General features: G+C 37.3%; 3 protein-coding genes across 12 annotated transcripts; 2 read left to right on the top strand and 1 right to left on the bottom strand.

Moving 5' to 3' along the window:
* Positions 1-252: 252 nt before the first annotated feature.
* LOC130991200 (protein NLP9-like) lies at positions 253-5,658 on the bottom strand. 4 transcript variants are annotated; one of them, XM_057915297.1, is made up of 7 exons: positions 5,492-5,658; positions 4,254-4,344; positions 3,129-3,941; positions 2,839-2,883; positions 2,080-2,760; positions 1,857-1,980; positions 253-1,674 (listed from the first exon to the last, which is right to left on the bottom strand). In XM_057915297.1, exons 2-7 carry the CDS (start codon positions 4,296-4,298, stop codon positions 707-709), a joined length of 2,676 nt encoding a protein of 891 aa, XP_057771280.1. In that variant the 5' UTR covers positions 4,299-4,344; positions 5,492-5,658; the 3' UTR covers positions 253-706. The 4 variants fall into 4 exon arrangements, with proteins under 4 accessions (XP_057771280.1, XP_057771278.1, XP_057771279.1 ...); XM_057915295.1 differs by lacking the exon at positions 5,492-5,658 and adding an exon at positions 5,006-5,273; XM_057915296.1 differs by lacking the exon at positions 5,492-5,658 and adding an exon at positions 4,469-4,965.
* Positions 5,659-7,556: 1,898 nt separating this feature from the next.
* LOC130991198 (uncharacterized) lies at positions 7,557-14,696 on the top strand. Of its 7 annotated transcripts, none has more exons than XR_009091105.1 (12): positions 7,557-7,842; positions 8,206-8,407; positions 8,940-9,038; positions 9,406-9,509; positions 10,049-10,848; positions 10,949-11,071; positions 11,159-11,247; positions 11,336-11,536; positions 11,936-12,337; positions 12,884-12,967; positions 13,487-13,713; positions 14,400-14,696. XR_009091105.1 is itself a non-coding variant. In XM_057915294.1 (11 exons), the coding sequence occupies exons 2-11, from the start codon at positions 8,291-8,293 to the stop codon at positions 13,526-13,528; spliced, it is 2,073 nt and encodes a 690-aa protein (XP_057771277.1). In that variant the 5' UTR covers positions 7,594-7,842; positions 8,206-8,290; the 3' UTR covers positions 13,529-14,696. The 7 variants fall into 7 exon arrangements, 1 of the variants encoding a protein (XP_057771277.1); XR_009091103.1 differs by having other exon boundaries at positions 8,206-8,419; XR_009091102.1 differs by having other exon boundaries at positions 7,593-7,876; positions 8,206-8,419.
* Positions 14,697-16,624: 1,928 nt separating this feature from the next.
* On the top strand, positions 16,625-18,823 carry LOC130991197 (probable mitochondrial import inner membrane translocase subunit TIM21). The gene is made up of 6 exons (XM_057915293.1): positions 16,625-16,882; positions 17,053-17,172; positions 17,397-17,438; positions 17,532-17,580; positions 18,112-18,231; positions 18,303-18,823. The coding sequence occupies exons 2-6, from the start codon at positions 17,117-17,119 to the stop codon at positions 18,459-18,461; spliced, it is 426 nt and encodes a 141-aa protein (XP_057771276.1). The 5' UTR covers positions 16,625-16,882; positions 17,053-17,116; the 3' UTR covers positions 18,462-18,823.
* The last annotated feature ends 609 nt before the right edge of the window (positions 18,824-19,432 follow it).

The following is a 19,432-nucleotide window of genomic DNA, read 5'->3' as shown; positions in this document are numbered from 1 at the left end:
TGGTGGTTGTTCTCAGGGGGTGGTGCTCTTAAATCTGAAAATTAAGGGGCTGCCGGCGTCGGCGTCGCCGGAGCTGACAGCACCGGCACCGGTGCCGGCGCTGGCTTGAAAAATGGAACATAAACACTTGGAAGAAAAATATGGACCACAATTAATTAATTCTTTATTTTTGATGGACTATACTTAATTAAAACATATTTAAAACATAACAATCTTTTTCTTAATCTCCGTGCCGAAAAGAATGTAGACGACTTTAATGGGACGGAGGGAGTACAAATTTATGTATGCAATATGTACAAAAATTTACAACCGTATCTTTTATCAAAAAAATACGGCAACAACTAGTAAAATTATTCTTGAACTAAACAGTACTGATGTTTTTTCTTCCTTGGCTATGACAAGACATTTTAGAAAGAGCAATCTTAAATAATTGTCTGAAACCATGTACAATGAGCAACAAAAGAAGCATCAAAGAGACTCCTTACAGTCAACAAAGAACAGAGAAACCACCAAAAGCTTCCTCATGCCAGAAGGCCTATCTTTGAGGCCGCAATGAAACCGATCACGCCTTCGCATCATCACCGTTATAACATAACGGGTTAATTGTCGGAAATCGCGGTGCGATTTCCCGGCAATTAACCCTGATATAATAGCAGAGAAAACAAGCTTCATATATATTAGACATGAATAGCCCCTTGCAGAGAAACTAAGTTTTGTACCTGAGTTCCTCGATACGACGAACTTGAAACTTCACCGTACGAGTGCGAAGAAACTCCAACACCTCGACACATTCGGTCAGATCCGAATCAGTTACCAGCAACACCCATTCCTCGTCGTCGTCGAGATACCTGAGTTGGAACTCCCCTGTCTGAAGTTCGAACCTCTTCCCCACTTCCGAATACAGCTCAAAACACCCTGCAGCCGGCTCGAATTTGAACCGTACCGTGTTTTCTTTGTAGGTAGCTTTGACCGTGATTTTAGTCCCACCGCATCCAGAGCTAGCGGCGGCTCTCCTGACATGTGAATTTTCATCAAAACTACCCGAGCTTGATGAACTGACGCTCATCATTAGCATGGATTCAGAGACGTGCGATGAGTCTGTTGTGTCTGATGACGCTTGTTTGCTCGTACGGATTGTCCCGTTGTCAATCTCGTCCCCACCAATTACCGAACTTGAACATCCAGAAACAAAATCAGAATCGGAATTCTTCGTTCTGTCATTACCGGAACATGTTTTCCAACCACTGTTCCCGGCTTGGGAAAGGAAAGAATCGTTTGGAGTCGTTGATGGAGTCATCCAAGGCATCGTATTCAGACTAGCCGGCCATGACGGACCCATGTCTAATGCGGCCAACTTGGATTCATCTTCCCTTTCCACATCGATAACCCCACGGGCTACTGAATTTTGGACAACCATATTAGATTGTTCGCAAAAATTGCTTCTACTGGTAAGCAAAAGATTTCTACCACGGTCGAGATCTTCTCCGGTCATGGAGAACATAGCAACGACACCCCCTTTTGTTGGATCAAACTCTAATCCACCTTCTACTCCAGGAACAGATTCGAGCATACCTTGTATCTTCTTCAAAGAACGGTCGACCTTTTTTATTTTGCGGAAAGGCCATCGAGCGATTCCATGTTGCCTACATATCCTTTTGAGAGTTGTAGGACACACTACAAAGATTTAGGAAAAACATGCAAGGTTTCATCCTTAGCAAAGCACATATATGAATTCAACACCAAGTATTGCATGAGTATTAAGAGTTCAATCGACAACTTCTCTACTTGTTTCGATTAAGAAACACTATGATCTCAGTCAATATCATAGAATCGCAAAAGAAAAAACGATCACTCACCACCAAGGCTATTTGCAGCATCTTTGAGGCTTCCGGAGAAGTACTGTTGAAGATCACTCATGCTAATGTTCTTCTCGCTCGTGTTTCGTTTCTTCTCCATCTGTCTACTAAATCCAACCATTGTCTAGACAAAAATTGAAATAAGCAGTAGAAGCAATCACACTATCTATTAAAGGATCCGTGCAGATCAAAAACTTAACGACAGTATTTGCTTACAAAGTACCTGTTTAGAATTTCTGTTGGTGGAGAGTAACTCATCGTTTATAACTGGCTGTTCAAAACTCCTCACGAGTAAATCAGCTGTCGATATGTCTTTTGTTCTGCAATTTAGTAACTGAATGTCAGACTTCTTTTCCTCGACTAATTCTGTGTCTGAAACTTTACTCAGACTAGTGCAGATCGTTGAGACGTTATCCAAGAGGTTTTTAACCAAGAGTAGCTGTGCTTTATCCCCGTTCAAATTTACCGGAAGAAAGAACTCTACTACATAATCGTCTTCACCGGTGTAACTACTTCTTAGCCTGATAGCAACAGCACCACTTAGGCCAAGTTTTCGAGCATGATGAACTAGTGGATATTCACTTACATGAAATTCCTTCACATCGGGATAAAAAAAGGGTTCGTTCGATTGCAGAGCTTTTCCAACTAGACCCTTTCCTTCTTCGAGGAAATGATTTGTGCACGCGTGCACGAATCCTTCCATACAGGCATCATTCCAGTAGCAGGTAGTTTCCTTGAGGCAAAGTATACGTATTTGCCCTCGATTAGTCTCGTTGAGAACAGCATTCTTCGTGTAACTACGTGGAATCCATGTTAAGGCAAGTGGCAAGCGATGAGCACGACAAACGGCATACAAAATATCCTTGATCTCGGCCAATGCTGCATTTTGATTACTTGAGAGACTCTGCAAAGTTACAACAGAAATTTTGGTGGCCACCATGAAGAATAAATCGAGATAATGAAATAAAACATTGATCGATACCTGCGGAGAAAGCCAAGGAGATCGCCTGCTGCTTAAATCCACGGCCTAATATGATAACAGAGGATTAAGAAGTTAGCTAATCTACACTTATATGGATAGTTTCCAGAATCTCATCTACAATTGAGCAAATCAGAGCTTTTTTAACATACTATGCTGCATTAGAGAGTTATTAATAAGCTATATATTCCTTGATTTCTAATCAACCCCACATAATGTTGATAAGCTCATATGATTGCTCATCAGTATTTCAATTGAACTAATTAAAGATTGTCAAGTGAAACGAAACAAACCTGTAAAGCACGATTTATATTTTCCATCTCCGAATCAAAATTGGGTTTCTCCTCAGTAGTTACAATTTCTAGCACAGCACAGCACGATCTCTCATCTAAATTCTCCTCAAACACAGGCAAAGCAATAGATCCACGAACATCGTGATCAATAGCATGCTGCACCCTTAAGTACTCGGCTTTACTGTAGTACATCAGATTTGACGTCCACTCTGGAGCCTTTGAGGTGAAGACACGGCCAGGAAGACTGAGAAGAGAGCTCGTTCCAGGTTCAGCAGCAAAAGAAAACAATCTAGAAATCTCCCGATATTCAGAAAGTGGCCCATCGTGCAAAAATGGTTGCCCGCTCGTGCTCAAGACGTACTCATCACCATTCCTCATCGGGACCCATACTTGGGCCAGAGCACCACCTCCAAATGACCGTATACAAAGATGCAATGCTTTCGACATCTTCTCATCCAAAGATGGCCTAAGAGGCCTTGGGATCACACTTCTCTCCACATCAGTTGTATTTCGTTTCTCCGAGCACTTGTACATCTTCCCGTCCAAATCACCGATACCATCCACGTCCATCTCTTGCAACGCCATCATCCCTCCTTCAAACGACACCCTGTCCTCATAGCTCAGTTCGCGGCTTCTTGAGATATAATCTTCCATAGAGTCCACTTCATCTAAGGGTGACAAATTTGCTGAGGGAAACATCTGATCTGATAAGTTACTAAGGCTGATTGACCATTCATCGTGTTCCTCGTAGTTCATCAGCTCTACGAAGCAGCTCGGGGAATACTTGGAATCCGATGCAACAGTACCCTCCATCTATAAGTACCCAACAAATGGTAGCATAGTATGAAAAAACAAAAATCTGTAGGCAATTGTGGAAGCAACAGAGATTAAACCTAGTCAGCTAGTTTATCCCCAATTTCTCAAAGACACAAATTAAATCTTCCATTTCCACCAATTTCTAGCCCTAGTTTCCTAATCAATCTGCTATGTATCAAACAGCATCACACCTTCAACAAAGATGAACTCAAATTGGTGTGTTTTTCCCCCTTACTAACACATGCGCATTTGATCTGGTCTAATACAAGAAATGATTCGGAAAAAAGACATAACATTCTCGGGACTTACCTCGGAAGTGACAAGATTTTGGGGTGAAGCTGAAGAATTAAACATAAGGCAATAACGACAGAAGTGTTAATCAATCAAAATACAGAGATTCCTGCAAGATTCCAAAAAAACATAAGTGAAACTACTAATCAAAATTTTGGCTGGAATTACACGTGTATTGCAACACAAGAAATAAAAATAGTATGGAAAGGAATAAAGAATCCCGATTTTTTTACCCAAAAAAAGAAAAGAAAAAGGAATTTGAATTTCTCCTATGTCTGTTTCCTGTTCGACGAAATTCCAACAAGACATTTCGAAATTTGTAGTAAGAAATAACCCCACCACCCTAAATTCCTTCATTCTGCAACTCATCTTCTTCGAGTGGCAGCTAGCTACCGCCATTTTTCAGTTTTAGACCACGAAGATATTTGCAGAAATACAAAAAGGCTCGATTTTTCAGCTGGAACCACTTTTTCAATAACTGTTGTAAGCCCATAAACCAAAAACTATAATACTCGAAATTAGTGGGCAAATCCTTCAAAATAAAGAAAAAGAAATTAGTGGGCAAATATTTATCTTTTCTTTTTCAAAGAAGGGACTAACGAGAATGCTCCTCGGACTAATAAATACAACAAATCACCAGAGAAAAAAAAGTTGAAGATAAATGAAATCAAAATGTAGTGTTATTATGAGTTCGTACGATAATTAACAAGGATAAGTTTTTTTTGTCGGAAGAATGCAAGAATTTTGCGAGTGCATTAATGGCTACATACACATGTGGGGGCGTGCGACCATAAGAGAGATTCTCGCTCTAGCTGTTCTCGCTCCGAGAATCATACCAGCGTAGCTTTGGATGAGAGAGAAGATCGCATGTTTGATTTGGGGTTGGAATGAATAATTTCGAGTAGGAACTAAAAAAACCAAACTTTAATTATTTTATTCGAGATTTTTTTGCATATAAAAATCGAGTTCATAAAGTCAGAATGGTTGTCACTATCAAAAAGCAATGACTCGATCTTTCCTCGATTCTTGGAAATGGAATCCTGCGCATTTTAGATTCCAAACAACACGACCGCGTTAATTTACACCGCTTGGTATCTTGAACTGAGCTGTCTTGTCATGTCCGATTTTTTTTGCTCGGGAAAAATGGAGATTTTATAAAAGCATAGGTACCAGAGATACCCAACAAACAAAAAGACTCAAACAGAACAGGGGATCAAAGAGAAAAAGAGACAAAAGCACCAAGAATTAGAACAGACTTGATTAACCATGAAGCTTCACGGCTCCAAACCAACTTCTAAAATCGGAAGTTGTAATCGCCAGGTTGAACGCCAACTTCCAAGTCCACATCCTCGTTTTAACCTCTGCCATCATTTTATCAATACTCCAACTACCAAGATTAAACTTGCTATTATTTCTCCCTTTCCAAATACACCAAACCGTGCACATCCAAACGGCAAGGAGAAAATGACTGTCCTTTTCACTCCCCAAATTAACGAAGGCGAAGAGATGATCATGTCCGAGTGATTAATTGTTTAATCACTTTACTAATACTCTTACTACCTTCCTTTAATAAATTTTTATTTCAAAATACACATATTAATAAAATAAAATATTTTATATTTGTAATTTTAATAATTGTCATAATAAATGCATATATACAATTAATTATTACATTCATACAAATATTAAATAAGACTAAAATAGAAAAAATATCATAAATATATTCTCAAATCTTAAAATGTGATATTTATTAAAAAAATAAAAAAATGAGCTAAATGAGACACCTATAAAAAAAGAAAGAGGAAGGGGTATGTGATTAGAATTGTTTAGTCATCAATGTATGCGCTAAGCATCCCAAACAAGTAAATGTGGCAACGTGGCGTGTTGTTTACCTTTGATGTCGACAATTAAGCTAGTGATGATTTTTAGGTTAATTATTGGTTTTGAAGTCAATTTGACGTCGTTAATACACATTAGTATTTGAGAACAAACGAAAAGTGAAGGTTAGCAGTGGGATTTGATTCGCATTAATCAACAAATTGAGGAGATCAATTTGGTCTTTAGGAAAGTTTTAAACTTAAAAAAAAAAAATATGAGTGAGTGAGTTGCTCGTTCGAATTTGGACAAAAACTACTTTATTTCTTAAAAATGAATAAATATGAATTAGTAATTAGCTCGTTGAATTTTGATAAAAAAAATATTTTATGTTATAAATTTAAATTTAGAAATAAATTAATATTTTATTTTAATATGATTACGCTCGATAATTCATTCAAATTAATATTACTAATAAATAAATAAAATCATAATCGAAAAATAGGCCTACAAAATTTAGAGAGAGGACGAGATGATGTTATTGGGCCAATTTTTTTAGAGATAGATATGATGTTATTGGGCCTACTATGCTGAATAAGTTTGTAAGTGAAGCCCAAATTAAACAACCCAAAATTTTCATTTTTCGTTTCTCACTATTAAATTAGCCCAAATTAAACAATTAGCCCGTTTAGTCCATATATTTTAATCTATGCATTTTATATTCGAATCCAAATAATATGACTAATAAATATTTATAAGTATACAATTAGTTTTATTCGGATTTGTAACTACATTAGTTAGGAATTTAACACACCTTCCAAAAGAAAATTGCTCAGCGTTTGAGGTTGTGTCATCAAGAAAAATAACTCATCTTAATACCTAATGATTTTATTTTTTTACTTTTTCAAAATTACTTATATTTATCCTCTTGAATCGTGCATTTTTATTATTTTACATTGTAAATATTATAATCTTACAATTACACATCTTACTCCCATGCATATTATGGATTATTTAAAAAAATGTTAGCATCTTATTTAATAATATATTGAATAAAATCAAGGACTTGATCAATTTCATCAATTCGTAGTCACATCCAATTATTTTCTGGATTCTGTAATCAGTACTAAATACTCTATTTAGCTGTGTAACTAAAAATAATGGTTTATTATTATCTATTTTAAAATTTATTATACCAATTCATTTGGTCTATTTACACGGTTACACCATTTACAATAATACTAATATCATGCACGTGACTCAATCTTAAAAGAAAACTGTTACGGGCATTATATATACTATTGGCATAAAATATGAAATTTGAAAATGACAAAAAATAAAAAAATCTCATGTTTATAGAAATACATTCCATCAAATGCAATAAAGGGGAAAATGAACAATAATCTATCTACTTTTTGAACTAAAATCATAGATTGTCATTTCACATTTGACTTTTTGTGCATGCTAAATTGGACATATATATCCACTTATTTCGTAGTATTTCCTAATTTGCCCATTTCTGAAACCAAAAAATTCGTTGAAATCACATCTGACTTGCGAGTTCTTGATGCCCACCACCACCAACTTCAGACGCAAAGAAAAAAAAAAGCCAAACTCTAAATATAAAATAATTTTATTAAAATTAAATTCTAAGAAAAATTAGGGGGAAAAAGGAAAGAGAAGGAAAATAAAAGAAAAGAAACGATCTTTGCGTGTTAATGGCGCCTGAGCTTGTAAACGCCATTCTTCAATCTCTGTTGGTCAGAGATTTTTCAGTTTTCGCGTTTGGCAGGTGCATTTCTATTTGCTTCATTTCTCTGAGATAGGTGTTCACATCCATTCCTTCAAAATATTTGTGTTTGTGTGATTGCAATTCATGTGAAAACGATCATTTTTGGAAGGAGTAAAATTTTAGGGTTTTAATTATTCTTCTTGAGATTCTTTCTAACATCTGCAGTTTTTGTGGTTATTTTTATTTGTTATGTTATTGAAATTAGATCTGATTTTTGTGTCTGATAGCAGTTATTTCTGATCGGGGAGGATTGTGTCGAAAATTACGATTGAGTCATGTCAATATTTTCTCCTGATTGTGTGCTTGTTTGTGACATTTTTTGTTTTCACGAAATTTATGATTAATGAATATGCTGATGAACAGTTGATGATTGCGGCGGTTCGTGGAGAGTGATAAACTTAGGAGTTACACTTTTTACGTGAGAAGAGAGGGGAGTGGGGTTTAGGTGATGTCTTTTGACGGAGCCGAGAAGCAATGGAAATGCGTAGCTCCAGTGAGTTTTCAGAGAGTCAGTTCGATTGTGCGCGATATTGGAGAACCTTGTCTCTATCAATCACCACTAAAGGTTGTGTCGGCTGTAAGAATCTCAGCACTTTTCTTCTGTTCTGGTCAAGTATTTTTATGTTGCAAGCAATGCATTTACTTGAGTTGAATAACTAGTTGATTTTGCTAAACGCTTAGGTGGCGTGATCTACTGATCTGGATGAATATATTATGAGTTGTTGTGTTGTCATTTGGTACAGTAAATCTTTTCATGATATTGGGTTTGTATGACCTGTTTTTCCTTTTAATCGTTTATGTCTTGAGGTGAAAATGGTCTACATTTGTATGAGTTCTATCATGTTGCATGTTGATCCCTGCCTAAGCTATCACCTGTTCAATTTGGAAACTCTTATAACTTTAAGTGGCCAATTGGTTATAGAAATGCTTGAAACTAAGCACTATCTAAAATATAATTGTTCTATCATGTTGTGACTTCAACAGGTCAAATGTTGGGTGAATCTATTGCGTATTGTAGGTTCAGGATTTTATATATTGAAGATCAGTGTTATTCTTACTAACAACTTTTCCCATCTTTTGATTTTGGAACCATACAGATAGGCAAAATGCTTAAGCCAGATAAGTGGCAGTCAACCTTTGACAGCAATGGAAAGATTTTTGGCTTCCGCAAAGTGCTGAAGTTAATCATTTTGGGGGTACGTCAAATGTGCTTTTACAGGTTACCTTCTTCCATTTCTGCTGTCTTATTATAGATATCCATGCCTGAGTTAAGACTTGTGGCTAATTTAATATTGGGTAGTTTGGCTTATTTATAATTTAGATACCAATACTAATGCACTCTATAGTTCATTTCCGTCTCAATCAACTTACCATGAATGTTCTTTTTAGCTGAATTTTCAGGCATGGCTTTCTTTTACCTTATTTACTCTTGGAGTGCCTTGTTATATTTATGGTTGATTGTGTTTGTAGAAATGTCTATAGCCACTTCTGCGGGACTGAATTTAGCTATCCATCCCAAAACATATTTCAGTACTCAAGTGCCTCTTTGTATGTTAATGTCAGGGTGTTGACCCTTCCATACGAGCTGAAGTCTGGGAATTTCTTTTGGGCTGTTATTCATTGAGCAGCACTGCTGAATATAGGAAGCAATTAAGGGCTGCTAGGAGGTAATGACTATTTTCTCACTGCTTTAGTTGGACTAATGGAATGTTTTAGCTGCTCTACTTGAATTCCTTAATGTCTCCGCTGCAATTACTGTTCCAATTCCTGAAGTATCTAGTGCAAACCTAGTGTCATTGTTCTTTTGTTCTTTGATAGTTCAAAGTAATCCAGCACTTTTAATGTGTTTTATTCTTCAGTACTAGACAAAATCGTTCGGGGATATAATATTCAGTTGACTTTGGAAGTAAGCATAGGTCTGTAGTGAGGTGCTCAGGTCCTGTCATGTGACTACTGACTACTTGCATTTAAGAGGTTTTAATGAGTTTTTTCTTTTTTACACCACTGGAAAATTGTAGTTTTTGTGTTGCTCTCCTCCGTGTTACAATAACTGTAAAATATTTACATGTAAAGTTACATGCACATGCTTATGTTGCCTTCATTCGTGGTTTAAAAATTTACCACAAAGTCAGTAAATCTAGCAGTCCAACTTAGGATGCATTTTTCTGTTTCCAGTCACTTTGAATTAACAGAAAACCTTTCGCAGAGAACGTTACAGAGACCTTGTCAGGGAATGTCAAGTGATGCACTCTAGCATAGGAACTGGTTCCTTGGCTTATGTTGTAGGGTCTAAAGTCATGGATATGAGGATGAGTTCTCAAGAAGAAAGAAGGGATACTGAAGATCAAACTGAACGAATTTCAGAAGCCAATACTAACACAAAAGATGTTAATTGTGTTTTAGATGGCAACTATACAGATAAATCTTATACATGTTTGAAGGAAAGCTCTAATGATTATGGTGACCTTGTATGCGTACGAAGAAGCACCATGGGAGGAGCATATGATTCCTCTAGCTATCCACCTTCTCCTGATCCATGCAACTACAGTTCCCCAACTGCCTATGGACCACATGACTCTGATTATGTATCTGAAAGTTATTTGGACTTCCCTGCTTTACCCTTCACAGATTTGTTTGAAGAAAAAAATAAGAAAGATGGGGATGCAGTTAGGTTGCACGAGCATACAAACTCAACTAGGCGTAAATTGAGATATGAAGATGATCATATGCACAGTTTTCAGATTGACAATAATGCAGATCTTATTGAGGAATTAAATGGTTTATCATCTAATGATGTCTCTCTACATGCTAATTCTAATGGTGAACCTATCCCCCCTGACATGCGTGAGTCTCCTCGGTCAAATAATATGGAATATAAAGCACCAAAGCACAAAATTAGGATATCCGATGTACCAGATATACCAGCCAAATATGCAAGCACAGCCCAAGGAGGATCTGCTAATGGAGATAGAGTCTCTGAATGGCTTTGGACACTGCACCGAATAGGTAAAAAAGTAACTTGATTTGCATCATGCTTTAGGAGTTATGTTAACAACCCTACATTACCATTTTCTGGGGCTAAATTAAGATTCCTTTTGCCCCACAGTTGTTGATGTTGTCAGAACAGATAGCCATCTTGAGTTTTATGAGGACACAAAAAATTTAGCTAGAATGTCGGATATTCTTGCTGTTTATGCATGGGTTGATCCTGCAACAGGATATTGCCAAGGTCACGTGTTATTTCTTTTGTTATTTCACTATATCATCCATTTTAGTTATGTACATAACTTAACATAAGAATATTGCTGATCTGCAGGGATGAGTGATTTATTGTCCCCTTTTGTGGTTCTTTTTGAGGACGACGCTGATGCCTTTTGGTGCTTTGAGATGCTCATAAGGAGAATGGTACCTATATGTTAAGATTTTCTTTAACTCACATTTTCCTTTCATCAATTTCTACTACTTTAGTTTGCTAAATATTAATGTTCTTTAGCGTGAAAACTTTACGATGGAAGGGCCAACTGGTGTTATGAAGCAGTTGCAAGCGCTCTGGCATATTTTAGAACTTACAGACAAGGAAATGTTTTCTCACCTGTCCCACATAGGTGCTGAAAGCCTTCACTTTGCTTTCCGCATGCTGCTGGTACTCTTCCGTCGGGAATTATCCTTCAATGAAGCTCTTTGTATGTGGGAGGTCTGTGCGCCCAAACTTATGCATCTTTACCATCTTGTATTATCTGATCAAGAACATGCTGTTGAGATAGTGATGATTTATTTGTTGCTGTTAAGATAATGTTGCAAGAGCGGTGAAATGGTTACATTATGGAGTAACTTCAGGCAAATTATGTCTTTTCCTTAGAAAAAAACAAATGAGTTTGGCCTTGAACTAGGATAAATGAGATATTTCAGTGGCCAAAAGCATGCATCATCCATGGGCTCCATCATGGTACTACTGTCTACTGTTGGCTAGCATTTGTTAATTATATTCGCGTGGCTTGCTACTTCTTCTGTACGTATGTTAGTATGCTTGCAAGTTGCAAAAGATAACTCACAAAATTAATTTGCTCACTGTTTGTTGTTTTTTTCCATGCAGATGATATGGGCTGCTGATTTTGATTTGTCCTTGACCTGTCTTCTGGATGATGACCACCCGGAGGTGTTGTCCATACACTTACCTAAAGAAACTGAGGCTGAATCAGGAGAAGAAAGCTCTGATAGCAACAATGTTGGTACGAAGGGTGGGATGCAGGAAAAACATGGGACAACAGAGTGTTCCATGTCTGACAACACAGGAATCAGATCTGGATCTACCACGCCTTTTTGTGGCTTGGGAAAGCCTTTCTGGTCAAGGAATGAACATTTCCAGATCCGTACCCTTTTATCATCAACAAAAAATGGTGATGATGAACTGCCTGTTTTTTGTGTAGCGGCTATTCTCGTTATGAACCGTCACAAAATAATCCGAGAAACTCATTCAATTGATGATCTAATAAAGGCATGTGGCTTAAATTCTGTTGTCTGTGCAATAATGCCTTTTCCAGTTCTTCACATTTATCTGTTTGGCGTATTAATACAATTTGGGAAATTTGATTTAGGCCTTCATTGATAATATTTTTTTTATGAAGTTTAGGTAGAATGTGGTGTAACATTATTTGTGGCTGACCTTATATATAATTTTATGCCTCTGCATTTTCGCGTTCATTTCCTTTGCTTTTGGGTGTTCAGAGCATTTGTTTCCTTGTCGATTTCTATTATTTTGTTGTGACTGACCATTATATTGAATTTTATGCTCCTGCATTTTCTCATTTGTTTTCTTTCCTTTTGGGTGTATAGAACATTTGTTTCCTTGTCGGTTTCCCTTCCTTTGCCATAAGATTTTCTCTCATCCGCATAATGCTTAGGGCTCATTGTTTTGCTGATAACTGATAGGATGCTGCAATAGGTCATGCATTAATTAAACATTTGCAGTATATGAATCAGTCTCTAGACTTGTCTCTGCTTTCACTCTTGAGCTTCACATCCTATTTGAAACATTTTACAGATATTTAATGATAATATACTGAAGATCAGAATCAAGAGATGTGTACAAACTGCCATCAAACTGCGGAAAAAGTACTTTTACAAGGTTGGTACTGGGTCCAGTTAGTTGCTTTTATTTCCTCATTATCAGCACAGTTTTGCTGAGGTATCATGGTTTCCTATATCCTGTCTTCTGGAACATAGTCATTGAACATTATGTGGAGTTCATTAAGGATGTGTTTGGATGGAAGGACACGGTTCAATTATAGAACCACTATTGCAAATCATTTTATGGTTTTGTTTGAAAATTGATTTTCTTTGAAATTGGTCCATTTTATAGTGGTTCTGGACCTACCATACCCATTTTGGACATTTTCTTACAGTCCTGATTTTGTAGCATCGCACAATTACTCCTACAAAATCGAAGCATTAATATGTCATTAAAACTTTGTTGTCTTCCCTCATTTCTAAAGCTATACATGTTTTATGGATATCTTTTGCTGTTTAAAGCAATCCATGTTTAACTATGTCAGGCTTAATTTAAGTGTTAAGCATATTTCTTTAGCTTGTTTTCATTCTTCCACTCATCCCCACTGTACTAATCTTTCTGTCCTTCTTGTAACAGCTTATCAGAAGTAGGAGTCCAGCAGCTCAGAATGAGAGTTAAATTCTGATCTTCAATACATGAGAGAACTTTTCCTTGGAGCCTTGAGACCCTGCTGATTATTTCAGAATTAATTTTTTGGATAGCAACTATTTCTCATCATATACTATTCTGGAGGAACTCTTAGAAAAAAAAAAAAAGCATTCTTCTTTGTGTGCCTCCAAGGAGCATTCATCGACGTTTTGAAGGTATTGTATCTTTTATCTTTGTTCAAGTGTCATATTTTTTACGTCCAGTGGTTATACTGCAATAGGAAACATTGATAGCACACCCATCCTTCTGCTTCTTTTTTTATGTTAATCACACTTGTTGAGCATTTATCTGCAGTAAAATTTGTGTTGTGATAGTGGTAAAAAATCAACTGGTGGGGGTTTGATAGTCTCTGTTCTAGTTTACTTATTTCTAGAATTTTTAGAATTGGATTCACTTCACCTTTGAATATTTTAAAATTGGAAATTTGGTAGAACGTGATGGAAATTCGCCAGAAATTTGAAAAGACTGCAAAGTCAATTTTTTAATTGCAAATCATGAACACAATTAACCCTAGTTAAAACGTAGTTGGAGTTTAGAAGATTAGCTTACATTTCTAGTCATATAGCAAGTTCCTACAGCTTCATACATGCACATTTCATGACCTCTTTTCAAAATCGTGCTTGGTTTGTGTTGTGCCACCCCTCTTACCAATCAAGCATTGTTGTAACAGATAGGTCTTCTTGTTGTTCATAGCTGTGTTCTGTTATTTGTACCATACATATATCTGCTGCGCTTGTAGTATTACCATTCCCTTGTGGAGATGACTGGAATTTGACATGATTTCTTTATGTTTACATTCGCCACCACCTCGTTTCTTGCTGAAGCTTGCTGTGGATTTCAGTTCTGTAGGTGGCTTTGTTTTCGTTTGCGTTGAAGGACTACGAAGTGAAGCTATGTTTTGCTTTGTCTCCTCAGAATGGTGATGCAGGTTTAGGACAATAGACACTTGAAAAAAGGTTTATGAGACATACTTGGAAGAGTGGTTTATATCGTCAATTTTGATCATGAAACTATCCCAGTTATTAAAGAAAAATATATACTAGAAATCGAGAATCATGTGTAGTCCATTTTTCATATACGAACTAATTATATTTAGAAAGCTTCCTGCTCTTGTTTATAAATCGAATTTCCTTCTCTACTATACTGTACGGTTTCTCTCCACACACACACACACACATACATAATGAATGTTATCTTACACGCCCAACGTGGACACCTCCATGATATATCAAAACATTATTGTGCAATCAAAAGTTTATACAGAACGAAAATATTGTTTTACTCGAACATAAAATCCTCTCTTCAGATTCATCTGCAACATATAGAGTAAGAAGGTGAATATATCGACAAACTCTGCCAAGTAAATCAAGACGTTTTATTGGTGCCAAAGTGTCAAGATATTTCGATACGGACTATAATTTTTTGTAGGCAATTGCGGTATAAGTGGTCACCACTTCTCCACTCAGGATTAGGGCTGTAAACAAACCAAGCTGCTCGCGAACTATTCGGAGCTCGGCTCGAAAAAAGCTCATTCAAGTTCGTTTGGAGAAGCTCGATAAATAAACAAACCGAACTTGAGCTTAGAAGTATTCGGCTCGTTAGCTCGTGAACATGTTTGTCAAGTGATTCAACTTGAAAAATATAAATTATTAGTAGATACAACTTATATTTATCCACTAAAATTAATAATAATTTTATTAAATCTTGGGCAAATTGCATGAAAATACCCCACTTTATTTCAAATTTGATTTTTTGACAAACTTTTTTTTTGTTGCAAAAATTTGAACGAGCTTTCGATTTGTTGCAATGTCCGGCCCGTTAAATTTTCGGGCCAAATTAAATCTTAGTTGGCAGCCCGGCTGCCATGTCATCTTCTCTTCCTCCTCCTCCTCCTCCTCCCACGTCATCTTCTCTTCCTCCTCCTCCTCCTCCTCCTCCCACGTCATCTTCTCTCTCTCTCTTCCCCCATCTCTCTCGGCGGCAGAAACCACAGCCACCAATCGTCGGCGCCCGCCGCCCCCTACCCATCCCCACTTCAGCGCCGCCACTTTCCCCTCCCCAGACCCCGTCGCCCCTCCCCCTTCCTAGACCCTGTCGGACCTCCCCTCCCTCTCCCCGCTTTTCCCTATTTTCTCCATTTCTGAGATTGCTAAATCGTTTCTCCAATTAACCAGCTCCAATCTAAAAACAATTTCCCCATTCGAATCCCTAAACCCTAAATCACAGATCTGGAAATAATATGGGAATTCAGGCAATTTCCTAAACAATTTCCCCATTCGAATCGTAGTGAATGGAGAGAGCTTTAGTGGTGATTTTGACATGGGGGAATGGAGGGGTCCGACGGGGTCTAGGAAGCGGAGGGGGACGAAGTGGTTGTTAGGTGGTGAATGCGGGGAGGACGAAGCTTCAAAGCGTCTAGGCGGATCTGGGCTTCAGATCTGTGGCCGCCTTCTTCATTCTTCAATTTCTGATTTGGAGGCGGCGAGGTTGTTGGGTATCTGGGACGATGGAGGTCGGAAGTCCGGCGAGTTGTTGGGAATTTGGGGGCGGCGACCGTTGCTGCAGAGGTCCTAGAATTCAGGGAGGAAGTGGCGGGCGATGGAGGAATTGAGACAGAGGGTGAGAGCCGTCGAGGAAGAGAGGGAAGGGGGAAGAGAGAGAGGGGGTGACGTGGGAGTGGAGGGTGACGTGGGAGGGGAGGGTGGGTGTGATTTGGCGTTTTTAATGCCACGTTGGCAGCCGGGCTGCCAACTAAGATTTAATTTGGCCCGAAAATTTAACGGGCCAGACATTGCAACAAATTGAAAGCTCGTTCAAATTTTTGCAACAAAAAAAAAGTTTGTCAAAAAATCAAATTTGAAATAAAGTGGGGTATTTTCATGCAATTTGCCCTTAAATCTTTAAATAATTTTGTTTGTTATAAAAAAATAATTAATATATTTATTATTTTGAATCAAACAATTTATTTTTAAAATAAAATAATCAATATTTTGAATGTAAATATAAATTTAGAAAGTTCGTATAGGCTCGTGAGCCTCAAAGTATTCGGTAAGTAAAGTTCGGGATTCGATTCGATACTAAACAAACCAAACTTGAACACACCACTATTCGGTTCGGCTCGGTTCGATTACACCCCTACTGATAATAGAAATTTGTATTTGTTATTTTTTTTATCAAAATACAAATTTTAAAATTAAACTATATATTCATTTAATGCATAAAATGTTCCTTAATCATCTATTTTAGGATAATTGCTTCTATCTTACATTTTAGTGATGATGATTTTGTGTCTTTTAACTTTGCAGGTTACTCATCGTATTGGTGGTATGTAGATTTCTTTTAATTGCTCAAAATCTCTAGTTCCTTCTTTTATGAAGCTGTAAAGCAAAAATTGCTGCACAAATATGAATTCCTGAGCATTGGTTGGGTGTGCGGGTCATATAAAGATGCGGCTTTTTAAAAACATTCTGTTCATAGTCAGTTGGATCTTGCAGGGAACAGTATCCCATGCAGAGATGAGTATCGATCAGCATTTCAACTTTCCGCGAGTTCTGGACTATGCTAGAAGCTTTGCATCCCAGCCTACAGAGTCAAACAAATCAAAAGGATCACAGGTCTGTCCTTCATTTAAAAAACGAAATCACACAATTGAAGAAACTTTTTGTCCTTGTAATGCCATGAATAGTTTATTTTTGGAGATTTGCTTGACTTTTTAATTATATCCTTTTTCCATACTCGAAAAGAGATTTCCAACGTTGAGATTCTCCAACTTATAATATCCCGGAGAAGCCAGTAACGTTCACGGAGGGAGCTTCTTATGGTCTTGTAATTCTTGCAGGCCTTGGCATTGCTGTAAACAACTTATATTTGAACCAAAAGAGTGAGTTAAAAATTTATTGTGCCTGAAAAGGTGTTTGTAGGTTTGTTGTCCTTTTGTTTTCTGCAATATTCAATCAAGATAATGTTTTTTCAGGTACAAAATATTCAACAAGGCTCTTGAAAGGGTTCAAAATGACAGCCAAGTATGTTTTGTCTATTTTCTGTGTCGTGAATTTGCATTTCTGTAATGCTGAGCTGGAGTGGGTGAGCTCCATATATGGACTTCAATTATTGCACAACTGTACAATGTAAATGCATTGCATTGCAGGCTTTATCTAGGCTCAACTTATATTTACTGTTTTCTGCAGCTTATTTAGTTGATAGAACACAGTTTTGAACTAGTATTGGATGAAGCACTTTCGCCGTAAATCACAAAATTTTCACTGTGTGAATAACTGGATTAATTGTGCTTTAGTGCTTCATTTGGTTCAGATTTTACATTCATGAGCTCATTGGTTGCAGATTGTTTTTTATACAAGCATGGGAGACTTTTATTCCTTTTGGCATGGAAAAAGAAATATTGACTGCTACTTTATAGATTAATATATTATGAGAGATCATCACATATTTGCGAAGAGTTCAAAGGATCTCTCTACTTCATATTCATTCATTTGCATTGTGTATCATCTGCCAACAGCTTGATAGTCTTGGCTTGAATCTATTGCTACCAACAGGTTAGGGTAAGAATCGGATCCCCTGTTACTGGTTACGGATCAGAAAGCAGGAACCGTGCTGCTCGTCAACGGGTTCCCCACAAGATATGGACTGATGATGATGGCACTGAACATGTTCTGGTAAGTTGCACTAAAAATCACTGTCTACTAACATCGCAAGACTATTATGGGAGTAATGGCTGGCATTGTAGGTTAATTTCTTTATTCGCGGACCACATGGAGCCGCCAAAGTTATGTTGGAGATGTTCAAAGACAAGGTGGACAAGGAATGGAAGTTCATGTATCTAATTGTGGAACTCACTTCACCTTCCCCAACTCAACTCATCCTCGAGTCTTACATTCCAGCCTAAGAGCATACCGGCTGATCAATTTCTACTCGGTGTTTAGATGTTCGGCCTCAATGCGATCCCTGTCAGTTGATCTCGATGTTTCAAGTTTGTTTGAGATGATGGCGAGGACATGAAGAATTTGTCAGTTGGGCAGTGCTCGAATCATATTTGGCAGCAATCTGCTTGTGTTCTTGCCACTGATTCTTAGCTTTTTCCTACTTCCATTTTGTTGAATGTTAATTTCCTTGTTGCATTGGAACGCTTCAAAATTGAGTACCCGTTGACTATGAAGTATGGTGGATTGGTGGAACATTGTCCACATGTAGGAGAAGAAATTTTGTTTAGATACCAATAATTTTGGTGCATTGATAACATTTAGATCAGTTATTCAAGTGTCATTTTTTATGTTCAGTGGTTATACTGCAATAGGAAACATTGATAGCACACCCATCCTTGTGCTTCTTTTTTATGTTAATCGCCCTTGTTGAGCATTTATCTGCAGTAAAATTTGTGCTGTGATAGTGGTAAAAAATTTATGTCAAATTTTTAATTGCAAAATGAGCTAAAGCTTATGATTATGAACACAATTAAGCCTGGTTGGAGTTTAGAAGATTAGCTTTACATTTGTAGTCATATAGCAAGTTCCTACAGCTTCATACATGCACATTTTTTCAAAATCGTGCTTGGTTTGTGTTGTGCCACACCTCTTACCAATCAAGCATTGCTGTAACAGATAGGTCTTCTTGGTGTTCATATTTGTACCATACATATATCTGCTGCGGATTTGACATGATTTCTTTATGTTTACATCTCATTTCTTGCCGTGGATTTCAGTTCTGTAGGTGGCTTTGTTTTTGTTTTCGTTGAAGGACCATGAAGTGAGGCGCCTCCTCAGAATGGTGATGCAGGTTTAGGACAATAGACACTTGAAAAAAGGTTTATGAGACATACTTGGAAGAGTGGTTTATATCTCTTCAACACTTATTTTTCTC

Source organism: Salvia miltiorrhiza, chromosome 7, assembly GCF_028751815.1.
Source record: "Salvia miltiorrhiza cultivar Shanhuang (shh) chromosome 7, IMPLAD_Smil_shh, whole genome shotgun sequence".
Classification (NCBI taxonomy): Eukaryota; Viridiplantae; Streptophyta; class Magnoliopsida; order Lamiales; family Lamiaceae; genus Salvia; species Salvia miltiorrhiza.
The sequence above is the reverse complement of the archived record's forward strand: the minus strand, read 5'-3'. Positions and strand labels throughout refer to the sequence as shown.

Bases quoted from the DNA above. Each gene is read 5' to 3' on its own strand.
- LOC130991200 (XM_057915297.1), bottom strand. From the start codon at position 4,298: ATGTTTAATTCTTCAGCTTCACCCCAAAATCTTGTCACTTCCGAG. The intron at 1,981-2,079 runs GTACTTTGTAAG...ATTTTTGTCTAG, and splicing joins CCAACAGAAATTCTAAACAG to ACAATGGTTGGATTTAGTAG. The intron at 1,675-1,856 runs GTGAGTGATCGT...AAATCTTTGTAG, and splicing joins TGCTGCAAATAGCCTTGGTG to TGTGTCCTACAACTCTCAAA.
- LOC130991197 (XM_057915293.1), top strand. From the start codon at position 17,117: ATGCTAGAAGCTTTGCATCCCAGCCTACAGAGTCAAACAAATCAAAAG. The intron at 17,173-17,396 runs GTCTGTCCTTCA...TAATTCTTGCAG, and splicing joins ACAAATCAAAAGGATCACAG to GCCTTGGCATTGCTGTAAAC. The intron at 18,232-18,302 runs GTAAGTTGCACT...CTGGCATTGTAG, and splicing joins ATGGCACTGAACATGTTCTG to GTTAATTTCTTTATTCGCGG.
- LOC130991198 (XM_057915294.1), top strand. From the start codon at position 8,291: ATGTCTTTTGACGGAGCCGAGAAGCAATGGAAATGCGTAGCTCCAGTG. The intron at 8,420-8,939 runs GTAAGAATCTCA...GGAACCATACAG, and splicing joins CACTAAAGGTTGTGTCGGCT to ATAGGCAAAATGCTTAAGCC. The intron at 11,072-11,158 runs GTCACGTGTTAT...GCTGATCTGCAG, and splicing joins TGCAACAGGATATTGCCAAG to GGATGAGTGATTTATTGTCC.